The sequence below is a fragment of the Octodon degus genome, unplaced genomic scaffold, assembly GCF_000260255.1.
Source record: "Octodon degus isolate 3935 unplaced genomic scaffold, OctDeg1.0 scaffold00288, whole genome shotgun sequence".
In the NCBI taxonomy this organism is placed as follows: Eukaryota; Metazoa; Chordata; class Mammalia; order Rodentia; family Octodontidae; genus Octodon; species Octodon degus.
Window position 1 is genome coordinate 694,808 of NW_004524864.1, and position 13,149 is coordinate 707,956.

Consider the following 13,149-nt stretch of genomic DNA (forward strand, 5'->3'; position numbering starts at 1 on the left):
CTTATTCCACTGAGCCATCTCCCCGGCCCCTTGATTTTATTATATAATGTAGTACTTTAGTTCCATGTTATGTAGTACTGTTTGTAGGAATTATGCAAATAAAAACAAACATCAAGATGGAGTTTCCTTTCACCAATTTTTTGTTCTGAGTATTGTAAGATAGGTACTATGTATAATTCCTCATCTAGTGACTAGCTTTAGCTACTTAAATCATGGGAATGGAATGAATGTCTTTATTATTGAATGGGGGGCCCAACCCTGAACTCAAGGTGGGCTGAGCTGCCCCTCCCCCCCAAAAGAATAGATTGAGATGTAGCTTAGCAGGAAGCTTCTGAGTTCAATTGCCAGTCTCATGAGAAAAGAAAAAACAAAACAAAACTAAATTATGGGTTCTTTGTAAGTAGACAATCTTTACCCAAAACACACATCCACAGGCGTACACACACATCTAAAAAAGGAAGTTTACATGTCAAAATTCTAATTTCACACTAGAATAAGTAACAAATTTCTGTCACTGATTTTTAAGAGGATAAGCCTAGGATGCCAACTTTAATTTTACTCTAAAGTTTCTCATCTTTTTACCTTCTTAACTTGTTTTTCTTTTGCCAGGCGGTGTGGGAATGATGTGCTCATTGAGTGAACAAGGAAAGCAGCTGGCTATCCAGGTGTCTAATATTCTGGGAATGGATGTGTGCGGCATTGACCTATTGATGAAAGATGACGGCTCCTTCTGTGTCTGCGAGGCCAATGCAAATGTAGGTTTCATCGCCTTTGATAAGGCATGTAATCTAGATGTAGCTGGTATCATAGCGGACTATGCCGCCTCCCTTCTGCCCTCTGGCCGGCTCACCCGGCGCATGTCCCTGCTCTCCGTGGTGTCCACGGCCAGTGAGACTAGTGAGCCGGAGCTGGGTCCCCCTGCCAGCACTGCTGTCGACAACATGAGCGCAAGTTCCAGCTCTGTCGACAGTGACCCTGAAAGCACGGAGCGAGAGCTGCTCACCAAGCTCCCAGGGGGCCTGTTCAACATGAACCAGCTGCTAGCCAGTGAGATCAAACTCCTGGTGGAGTGACTCCACCAGCCAATAACTAACCAACAAAACCCTTGTAAAATTTTCTTTTCAGTTCTTTTTTTCTTTTTTAACCAACTTGCAATGCTGTTCATGTAAGATGCTTAGGAGGATGAGAGAAAATGTGTAAGATTATTTGGAGAGAAAAGGGGAAATAAATGAGACCTCTGCTGGTAACATATGCTGACTTTCATTTGCAGACACTACAGAGAGGCAGAAGTGGTGATAATAAAAAACAAAGTGAGGCTCTCACAGTTAACTTTTAAATCACTGTGAAATTTGTATGCGCTGAGGCCATGCCGTGAGGAACACGAACATTTTGTTCACGGTCTCACCTTTGTTTATAACAAAACATTTTTTTATATACAAATACCCGATAGCATAACTTTACATTGCATTGTGAGATTTGTAAAGAGTGGGAGAAACATCTATCTGAATTACAGAAATTTTTATATACAAATCTGAAAATCCTGACATTTCACTGTTAGCAGCTTTAATTTATAGCTTGAGATCTCAAGGGGCGCTCCTATTTGAATTCTCATTTTTGTCTTTTTTTCCTTTTAAAATATGACCCAATAAAGGCTTTTTAGTGACAAAATTGGCATGCTTGCATGATGAAAGGAAATGAACAGTATTGCAATGTCTGGTATACAAAATAGCATTTACTCAATGTAGATAAAATTACCCTAGTTTACAATATGTGGATTGACTTGTATTTGTTAGTGCTTTAAAGTCTTTTTGAAAGACATATGCTCTGTTAATGTTGCATTTTTTTAATACATGCTAGTCTAACATTCCCTGCTCTATGCCTGCATCTTTAACAATGGCCAAAGTGAGAAAAATGCTACCTTTTTGTTAACAAGATACTGACTTGAAATATGTACATTTAAAGCCTTTTCATTTTCTTTTGGTGGTTGGACATTTAAAGAATAAGGTCAAGGAAAATATTTTTAGGGGGCAGATCAAGGGCCTGTAAGTTCTTAAGTATAACAGTTAAAGTTATTTCTAATGCCAGCATTATATATTTGCATTTTCCACATTTTACAAGGAAGTATATATATATATGTATGTGTATATGTGCACGCATGCATGTGTATGTGTTTTGCTTTTTGTTTATACCAACCAAACAAAAAAGATAGATTCTAGATAATAGAGCATGACAGGAAACAGTTTATTTTAAAAAACAGATGTATTCTCATGATTTAGACGCCCCTAGGGTAGAGATACCCACCTGAAGACATAAGGAGAATAGATGTTTCTTAGGCTTTTTTGTGTATATGTTGTTTGATTTTGGTTTTGTGTTCTTAGCCTGTTCAGTGTATGATTTATTCAAGGCCGTGTGCTGTCCTTCAGTACTTATGGCTATGCATTCATTGTCTTTCTGCACATAGGATTTGGGGTGGCTGGCCTTGTTTTTGTTTGGGAATTTATTTAGCAGTATTGAATCTCATATAGCCCTACTTTTAAGCCTTCAGTACTATGACATTATTATATTCCTTTATTTTTTGAATTTATAAAAGCCCCCAAACTGCATATGAGCCTTTAAAACATGGATAATAGCTATCCTAAGTAGGGTTTGGAAGGTATGTTAAGAAATGGGGGTACTACAGAGCTCAACATAATTTTTTAAGCAGCAAGTTTCATCTCCCTACAAATCCTCTGAAGCTTTTACCCAAGCCCTCTCTTGCCTCTCCAGTGCTATTTTCCTTCAGATGGACCTTAACATAATTTCTTGGACACTACTACATAGACTTCAAGGGAATAATAAAAGATCAGTATTAATCAGCTCTGACAGAGGTTTTGATCATGTTTACTTGTACAGCTTTCCCTTCATTAAAATAGAATGTAATAAAACTTGTTTTTTTCTATAGAATTAAGTAATATTAAAATTGAGTGAAAGGTTGACTGTTGGCAAAATAGAATAGTAAGTACCTCTACTCTGTGCACTGTCTCATTTCACCTCAGAGAAAAGATAACATACGAGGAGTTTCTAATTTGTCTTCAGGATATTCTAATTGCATTTAAAAGAATTTGACTTGCAAAGCTATGCGGGCCTCACACAAGTACCTCTGATGCATTAACAGAAGGAACAATACTTACTCCTTTTGCTGAATGACCATATTTGGGAGGGTGCATGCTGTTTGGTTTAGAGAAATAAAGGAAAAACTGCCTAAGCAAGCCATCACTCCTATGTTCTTGTAGAGACCATCTGATTGCCACATTATGACACAGTTTACTTGAACAGTTACATTACATACACATGTTAGTGCATTTATAAACACAAATAGAACCTTTTTATTTAACAAAAAACTTGTTTTGTGTTGGCGGGATAAAGGACCAGGAAAAATGTAGTTAGGTGCTTTTTAACTTTTATCAAATTAGGTATCTGTAATAAGAAATACCTGAATTTTTTTTCATTTACAGTTTTGCTCAATTTATCTATCTTTATGCATTCACATTATATTGAAACATAGTTTTAACAGCGTATTTGTGGATTTTACACCAATACATTAAAGTGAGAAGGGCAGGAATGGTCATTGAGACTTTCAAAACATGGGTATTTTCTCTAATCCCCTCTAAAATTAAGGTGAAGAATAAGAACAGATCACTTACTCTCAAAACACTTAAACAGCATTAAGTATTTAAATGGTAGTTTATTTTCATAATTGGTTAATATCTTTTGTATAACTTCCAATATTAAAAATGTATTTATCAATTTGTAATCATCATGCCAAAAATCTGAATACTGTAAAATTTTTGTGTATTGTTAAAATTGTAACTCAAAATTGTATTTTTTAAGTAATTCTTTCTGATATTGTTTTTATGTCATTCATGATGAAAACTGGACTTTCCTACCTATACATATGAACTATTCAATTTAAAAAATTTTTTAATAGTCTTTTTCTTTTTTGGTGCCTATAATTGGTCATTTCTGCTGGCTTTTCTCCAATGAACTCTGAAATCTTTCTGTATGTGCTCTCATTAAGAAAAATATCCTGGAACATTAGAAAAATCCAACAAGAGACTTGCTTTCGTCAAGCACTTTACCAGACTTTGAGAAAAGGTACCGAAGGCATTGAAAAAAAAAGTCATGACTTTCAAATCATCTCTTCTTTTTCTCAAGAAGAAACCAATGGAAAAATAAATTCTCTTCACTCAGTGAACCCCCAACTTGGGGCTTGGGGGGCATAGAGACATTGTGAAATCAAATCTTGTGTTACATTTTTCTCCTGGCTCGCTTTTTTGAGAAGGTTTATGGGCTATTTGGCTGGTGAGACACGATCCCCTCCTAAGAAAATGTAGGTGCTCAGACAGGTAACCTCTGCTGCTACTGTTTTTATTTGTTTGTTTGTTTAATTTTATTTAAATTTTGTTTTGTTGTACTAGGATTTTTAAAAAATGTAATATATTGCAGGATTTATAACCAGGTTTACTGCTTTCTTTCTTTTTTTCTTCAAAAAAGTTTCATTTAACATACAATTTAGGCACCTATGAAGCTTGGATGTTTCAGTAGTGGACAGAAATCTGCTGTTGGAATCTTCTAGTCTTTCAGGTTTAATTTGAAATGTTTTTAGTTTTGTTTTGGATTTTTGTGTGGTATTTTATTTCCTTTATACCTGTACCATTTGCCATGCTGTTTTGGGGTGGCTTCCTAACTCTAGTGAAAATTTTCTTCATATATTAACGAAAATTTGGCTTTTAAAGTTCCTTAATGTTTTACATTTTAAAAATTGTTTTTAAAGAAATATTCTAACTGTTTGCACTGTTACTGTTCTTTGCCAGCCTTTTCAGGAGCCAAAAAAAACCAAATACAAACAAACAAAAATATACCCAGAGAAAAAACTTTCCTTCTTCCCCCTTCCTGATGATGAGTGAGAAGTATTGAGAACTTTCGGGGTCAGTGCCCTTCTAAACTCCCCTTCCCCCATAATGCAGCTGTGTAATGAGTGCTAAGTGCAGCGGTTTGGATTCAGTCACAGCCAGAGCCTGCTGGCAGGTAATTTGACTCTCCTTTCTTTCCGCCACAAGGCTAACTTAACTTTCTTTTATTTAAAAAAAAAAAAAAAAAAAAAAAAAAATTGCTTCTTCTTGCACTTTAAAGGCGACCACGGGTATGTCATAACTCACTTTTTAAAAAATGCATAAATATATTAAAATAATTTGCTTCTGGGAATAAAGTTTGAATTGATTGGGATGAACTCAGGACTTTCTTTGGGAATTTGGGTTAGCTATGCAGATAATTCTATTCCTTGTATATATGTCTATAATGAAGCATTTCAGAGTGTGACTTTTTTGGCTTTGTTTTTGTTTTGGGTTTGTTTGTTTCTTCCATTGTGCTACTCTGGCTTAAGCTTTTTCAGGGGTTGGTGTTCCGAATACACAATGAGCTCACAGTATAAAGACATCAATTAGGAGTTGACAGGTATGGAAAACTAGAGTTTTGAAATAATAAAATTAGGTTCTAGGTTATATGTATGGTTAAAAACACCATAGCATCCAGTTGAGCTTAGTACTTCTCTTTTTATAATATAAAAGTGAAAGAGAATGATGAAACCTAGATTAATAGAAATTTTTTCATTATTTAAGAGAAATACAACATCAGAACTAATCATTTTAGCATTTCTGAGACAACTGTCAAAGAAACAAGAACAACTTGAGGTTATCATAAAATTCTTGGCTTAAGCATTCAGAAATTACAGATTTGAAGCAGAGTTAATGGCAGGAACAGGAGTGCATTGTGTTCATTTTGATCGCCTTCCTGTTAGTAAACCTTTGGAAAGTTGTTTGTCCCAGTCCACCTCCCCCTTCAACCATGAAGTCAATAGTTTCTAAGATTGCTATATTTATCATTTGAGGAGTTAATCCTCTTTCTGGTAGATAAGGTTTTAGTAAAAGTAACCAGGACTTTTTCACACATGCTCCTACATAATTTTAACCTGTGACTTTAAACATCCTATGGAGAGTAGCTCAAAGTCTCTCATGTCACTAGTGAATAGGAAATCCTGGCCAGAGGTGCTCTTTTTACAGTGTTATTAGCCTGTTTTGTGCTTCAGTTGACTCTTGTAAGATAGGAACAGTCATCTAAGTACCTTTTAGATAAAAATAATGATCCGTTGAATGAAAATTGACTAATGAAAGAATCCCAACTATACTCCTGCAGAATTGATAATGTATACCCAGGCTCATCCAGGAGACCTCTGCTCTCTTGCTGATTAGAATGGCCATGGTTAGAATGTGTAGAATATGTGATTGCATAGGGCATGCAGAGTTTTATCAGCCTCCATTCTGCTGCCCACATTGAATACTCCTGGTTTGTAAAGAATTATCTCACTTGTACGTTTTACCATGTTCAAATTTATGAGGTGGACCTTATTTATATAGTATATATGCACCTGGCTGCTACTGTGGGGTTTGGGAACATGAGGGGTGGGGTGAACTGTTGTTGTTTTAGGTCTCAGTCAGACAGACATCCCTGTGCCCAGTTCCCAGAAGCACAGCAGGCCTGTAGGAGCATCGGTGGGAACGGCGCAGCCCTGACATCACCACCTTCTCCTGCTCAGGCGCATCCCATATACAGAGGTCAAAAGGGTGGGGTTTGAGAGTGGGGAAGGAATGAGAAAGCAGAAACAGTATTGTAGTACCACTGTTGACAAGCTTTTAGTGCTTATCTTTAGTGTTTGTTTTATTACTTGATTTTTTAAAAAGTTGGCAAAATTATGCATATATTAATTTTGGGGTAAAGGTATTTGGGAGGGTGGAACAAAAACAGCCATTACTGTTATTATTAGCTCATTACTACATATACTGTTGTTACTAGGTGATGCACAATAAATTTGAAATGTGGATTCCAATGACAAGAATATATATATAAATCTTAGATTTTAACAAATAGAGAACATTTATGCTGCGCTAATGCCCAGTTCTCCTACAACTACTATAATTGCCAGTCTTTTTTCCTCTTGTTTTTCTGTATATGTATATACAGTTTGAGGAAATGTGCATTCACGGTTAGCCCTTTTTAAAGACTTAACAAATTTATTATTTACTTGCAAAAAAAAAAAACTTAGTGTTTATGTGGGCATACAAATGCTACCCTATTTTAAATATAGGTGGCGTATGTGTTCGTGTTTTAATGTATTCAGAGCCATTGGGCAATAAGCAGTCCAGAACATTGAAAACTCAAGCAGGTAAAGCACCTAACACCCCTAGTTTCTAGAATTACTTTAAAACACTTTTACAATGATGCATCTTCCACAGTTTTTTTTTTAAATCTCTGAACTTTAATTTTGTAGGAATTATAGATTCCCTATCAGAATTGTAAATTATGTATGTGCTAATAGATTGTAGGGGTAGGTCAAGAAGGAAACTAACAGACCAGGGACGGCTCCTTGCAAGGGCAGCAGCTCAGTGTCTGAACCTTTCCACTGCCTTCTTTCTTCCTCTTTTAAAACATTTCCCAGCTTAGCATGAGTGTTGGTCACTGTGGGGTTTTGGTTTTTTCTGTAACTGGGGCTTTTGGCTCTGATTTTATTTTTTGAGGGGGGAATGTCTGGAGCAGACATGGAAAGTTGATGCACATGTGAAAATAGAAAGTTTTTCCTGTTAAAATCTGAGCAGTAAGCACGAACTTTTTCTATATACCCTTCTGCTGCAGCAGAGAAATAAACTGGTAGGTGGCAGCAGAGGAAGGAATTCTTCAGGTCGATGGCTACTGACAATCTGCAATGGAGTGTGACATAACAAGTAAAGCAAACAGGACAGAGAAGTGGAGACAAGGGAAAATTACTGGATTTTGACTCTAAATGGTAAGTTATTTGCAACTCATGTTTTTAATTTGATGCTACATGTTTATTTTTTTGTTTTGGTTTTTTGGCGGAACCAGGGATTGAACTCAAGCTCTTATGCTTGCCAGGGAAGCACTTACTCCACTGAGCCATCTCCGCGGTCCCCGCTACATGTTTATATGCTATGGCACATAATTATAAGTGCCCACAAGGTCTGTTGTAGGTTGAATTATCATTCTTAGAAAAATAACTGGGGATTTGCAAATTTGAGTTTTGGTGACTTTAGTTAACGATGAAAATTGTATTGCAGGTTAATCTGATTTTTGAAAATCTCTACTAGAGAAATATGTAGTTAACTATTCCATAAGATTAAGACTTCCTTTGTTTTTGTTTTTTGGTGTTATGGGGAATTGAACTTTGGACCTTGTGCTTAAGCCCCTGAGCTGTGTGCCCAGCCCAAGGTTTCCTGCTTTTCATTTGTTTTGTTTTTGATACAGGGTCTTACTACATAGTTTGGGCTACACAGCTCAGACTCGGTAGTGATCCTCCTGCCTCAGCTTCCCCAGTGCTGTGATTGTAGGCATGTGCTACCACACCTGGTTTGGGGGCCCCAGCATGGCATGTGGTACCAGGTACTGAACTCAGGACCTTGCACTTGCCAGACAGGTGCTTAGACCACCAAGCTATCTGCCGAGCCCATAATAGACTTCCTGTTTTTGAAGGAATGTTGAAAGAACAAAGAATGAATTGGAAAAAAATGGAATATCTGAATAATATCTGTTGTGCTGGCTCTTTTTGACCTAATTCCATGTCCTTGTCACTGTATGTCCATCCGTTCCACTTGCTTACCTGACTCCATTTCTACACATGTTTCTTCAATTTGTGAGTGTTGTATCAAACCCAGGATCTTGTGCATACAAGGCATGCTATACTCCCAGCTACATGTAGACTTCAATTTCAAGTTCTTTTTGTGTTGGGTTGGCTTGTTTGATACTGGGCATTGCTGGGATATTTCTGCAGCCCTTTGTTTGCTTTTTGAGACAGGATCTCACTGTATAGTCAGGACTAGCCTTGAACTCAAGAGCGTAGCTCAGGCTGACCTCAAAGGACTTTTGGCTACCCTCCTACCTCAGCTTCCCAAGTGATGGAATTCCAGACATGTGTCACCACTCCTGGTTCCCCAGCTCCATTTTGAGACAAAGTCTTGCTAACTTGCTCAGGCTAGCTTTGAATTTGTAGTTTTCCTGCTTGTATTAAAGCAGGATTAAGGCATGTGCCAGTAAACCTAGTCTGTTATATCATTGTTAAAGAATAACACTGCTGAAACATCTTTGTGGTTGTATTTTTAAAATCCTTATGACTTTTCTTTTTGTTTGGAGGCAGGATCTCGATGTGTAGTACAGGCTGGCCTTGAACTCACTATGGCGGGGTTGGCTTCAAACTTGTAATCATCCTGCCTTAGCTTCCTGAGCACTGGGATTATAGGCATGGGCCACCATGCCAAGCCCTTATGAATATTTAGTGTTTCCATTTAGGTTGGTTGTTTTTGTTTTGTTTTATTGAGAAACAAATATCAATGAGACAGTTTCAAAGCTGGTCAATAGGACATTTTCAATAATTAATACATTTTACGTTGTTATCTTCTTAGTGGTTATCCATAGTACAGGAAGCAGACAGGATAACCTGTCCAGACACTAAGAGTACAGATCTTTTCATTGAATTAAGCAAAAATAGTTATATATCTATCCAAGCTATTCTGTATATACAAAATGGTCCTTCCTCTATATCCTCTCCCCCCCTTTTTTTTTTAGTCCTATCAAAGATGGGTATTCTATTGGCATCTAAGTACTATAGGTGCTTACGTTCAGCAAAACAATCCAACACAGTCCAGCAGTCTACAATATACAAAGGTTTTTTGTTTTTGCTTTTTTTGTTTTTGCTTTTTTTTTTTTTTTTTTTTTTTTTTTTTTTTTTTTTTTTTGGTGGAACCGGAGATTGAACTCAGGCCCTTGTGCTTACCAGACAAGCACTTATTCTACTGAGTCATCTTCCCGGCCCCTAGGTTGATGGTGTGTGTTTTTTTTTTTGTTATTGTTTTTTGTTGTTGTTGTTGTTGTTGTTGTTTTGTTTTTAATATATTTGGTATGGGGTCTCACTGTGTAGCTTGGACTCATAGTGATCTTCCTGATTTCAGCCTCCCCAGTACTGGAATTATACCAGTGTTGCTGCAGGCTCAGAGAGCCTGCGGGTGGAGCTGACAAGGCATGTGGTACTAGCGGTTGAACCCTGGTCCCTGTGCTTGCCTTAAGCAGGCATTTAGTCTGTTGAGCTGTCTTGCTGGCCCTAAAATGTAATGTTAGTGGAACAGTTTAAGTTAATTCCGCAGAAAATACACTAAACTGGTTATCTGTCTAAAATAAGTCAAACTCAAGGAAAAGAAACAAATGTGAGTTACTACGTTGGCAGCATCTTAGTGGCAATATTATAGGCCTTAAGTTGAGCTGATGACTCTTCAGCCCCTAGAGAAAGCAAATTCTAGTAGTTTACAATGCTTTTTATGTAAATGGGTCAAATTTGGGAAGTAAAGTCTCTTATTTTAGATAGGAATACAAATAGCTTTTTTTTTTTTTTTTTTAATGTATTTAGTATGGGGTCTATAGAGTCTTCTACACAGATCAGACTTGTAGTGGTCCTCCTGTTTTCAGCCTCTCAAGTACTGGGATATAGGCACGCACCACCGTGTCCAGTCTCACCATCTCAGTGTGCCTCGGGGACGGGGCTGGCATGGCATACCAGGGATTAAATCCTGGTCCCTGCCTGCCTAAGCAAGCACTTTCATCTGCTGAGCTATCTGGCTGGCCCTTACAAATAGCTTTTAACCTAATGGTAAAATGATTAAATACCTTCTAAGTTAGATTCAGTGTTAACTTTGTTAGTTGAAATCACAGGACAACTGATAATTTTTGTTTTGCCAACTTGTAAATATTTTATTGTCACAGTTGATTTTCTGTTTTTACTCTTTTTCCCTGTCCTGACTTATAGAGAGTATTTAAGTATGTGATTAAGTTGAGTTGTGTGTTCTCCCTACTCCCCCAGGTTCTTTTGAAGTAACCAGTGGTCCTTGCTTACATCATTAGCAGAATGGATGAAGATCTGACTCAAGTGGTTTTCTCAAGTGGCGAGTAGAAATTCACAATAAGAAAGCAAGCTCTCTCACCTGTTTGATTCAGTGTTTTCTAAAATAAAAACACAATGAGCTGGAAATGAAGAAGCATGGAACATGTCTTGTTCTTTTGAAGCTGTTTGTACCTCCTCTGTCCTGTACGAATTTCTCATAGTCTAGATATCTAGAATTGGTGTCTATCTCCATGTCTTTTTTTTTTCCCCTCCCCACTCTTCACCTTTTGGAAGATGAAACTTGATTCTTTTGGTTCTTGCTTTCTGACTGATACTCTACATAGTATCTTCTGAAATGATTGCTCCTTCGGCACATAAGCAGGCACTAAAATATGTATTCATATTTTCATACTTTATCTGTCCATGCTGAGTGACTTGTATTTTCATCTCTAAAGAATAGTTCTGTCAAGGAATTTTCAATTTTCTGCATTATATTCCATAGTCTGTTATTCATACTCCAGTTCTGTCACTTAGACAGAACATGGCTACATGGTCTTTTAAAACTCACCCTCCTTAAAACAGTATTTCTTGAAATATTGTACCTAGTTTCTTATGTGTAAGGATTAGTTGTACTATATGTGTATAGTGCTTAGCACATAGTTGGATGTTTAATAAATATTGTCCATTCTATAAATATTGGTTATTGAAACTTTGTTCAAAAGTACTGAGATTTTTTTATTTTTTTTAACTCCAAGGCTGCAGGTTTTTTTAAGTTGTCATTCAGGTTTTCTACTTAACCTTGTTTCACAAGCTTCTCTTGTTGGATGGAATATTGTGTATGTGGAGTTGGTGGCATTTTTGATAATCTAGCCTGCTAAATTCTTATTTCTATATTTCATCGGCTGAGGAATTTCATGAAAAGAAAAAACTTTTCTCAAACTTTAACTGCTCATTATACAAAATTATTTTTTGCTGTTCTGGGAAAAATAAATTCTGTTGACTTAAGGAATATGTATATAATGTATGGTAAGGAATGATTTAGGAAAGAACTATTCAATATTTATAACATCTTTTTTCACCCATCTTATTAGAGGTGTATTAAGGGAAATTTCAGTGAAGACATGATAGAAAATAAGTTGAAATAAAGGTTAAATCTGAATTTCATGCCACCAGATATGTATTTGCTTAGACTTGACACGAAATTGGCAGAGTAGATGAAGATAATTAGAATACTTGTGGCATCATTAAGATGAAAGCACATGTATGGCCCAAGAAAAGCAGTACTGTGCTTCCTGAAACGGAGCTGCCTTACCACCCTAGAATCATAGCTGTAAAATAACAGGCCAATAAATGCAATTCTCTTAACGGTCTGACATGGACTCTACAGTGCATTGCAGAATACCCACAGAAGGTTTTCTCAAAAAGTCCTTGAACCATTCTTATCATATTCACTTGGATTGTTTGTTTAGAATGTAAAATGTAGGATACGATCCTCACTTTGACCGAAATGACTGGGTTGTCAAGAATGTGCTTTTTGACAAAGAGCAAGTGACATTTATATTGGTATTTGACTACCACTGCCCTAAATCTTGTCAGCTCTGGTGTGTTTAAGAAATTTGAGTGGCAGAGCACTTGACTAGCACATGTGCATCCTAGGTTCATTCCCCATATTAGGAACAGAACAAAACAAAACTATCAGCCTTAGAATAGAGGTTGGCCAACTTACTCTAAAAGGACAAATTTATTTACTACTGCTGCCTACATAAGGTCCTGGATTATTTAACCCTTTTAAAATTTAAAAGCCAGTCTTAGCTCCTTAGGTTGTACAAAACAGACTGGCTCTATGTATAGAAGAATAGGTGGATGGAATATACCATAGTTATGGTTTGAGCTTATGTTTCCCCCAACCTCATGCAATTTCAGTTGGGTTCTTTTTTTTTTTTTTGGCGGAACTGGGGATTGAACTCAGGCCCTTGTACTTGCCAGGGAAGTGCTTATTCCACTGAGCCATCTCCCCAGCCCCCTTCAGTTGGGTTCTTTGAGGACCTTACTTAATTCTAGAGTTTCTGATTGATTCATGGTTTAATGCAGGGATTAAAGGTGCTGGGATTATGGGTAAATACTCAGTCAGTCCACTGAATGGATTGGCCCTGACCTAATCCCAGTAGAATGAATAC

The 13,149-nt window shown here is 36.9% G+C and overlaps 1 protein-coding gene across 2 annotated transcripts in view; it reads left to right on the forward strand.

Annotated features, from left to right (window-relative positions):
• Positions 1-11,034, forward strand: part of Rimklb (ribosomal modification protein rimK like family member B) — a 108,771-nt gene extending 97,737 nt beyond the window's left edge. Inside the window, exons 6-9 of one of the 2 annotated variants that reach the window (XR_002819325.1) lie at positions 610-755; positions 4,854-5,067; positions 7,726-7,876; positions 10,952-11,034. Coding sequence is in view for 1 of the 2 variants with exons in the window: in XM_004647133.2 (XP_004647190.1) it covers positions 610-1,073 (464 nt within the window). In the remaining variant the exon portion in view is untranslated. Of the gene's footprint in view, positions 1-609; positions 2,159-4,853; positions 5,068-7,725; positions 7,877-10,951 lie in introns of those variants that run through there. The other variant, XM_004647133.2, reaches the window with a different exon arrangement.
• The last annotated feature ends 2,115 nt before the right edge of the window (positions 11,035-13,149 follow it).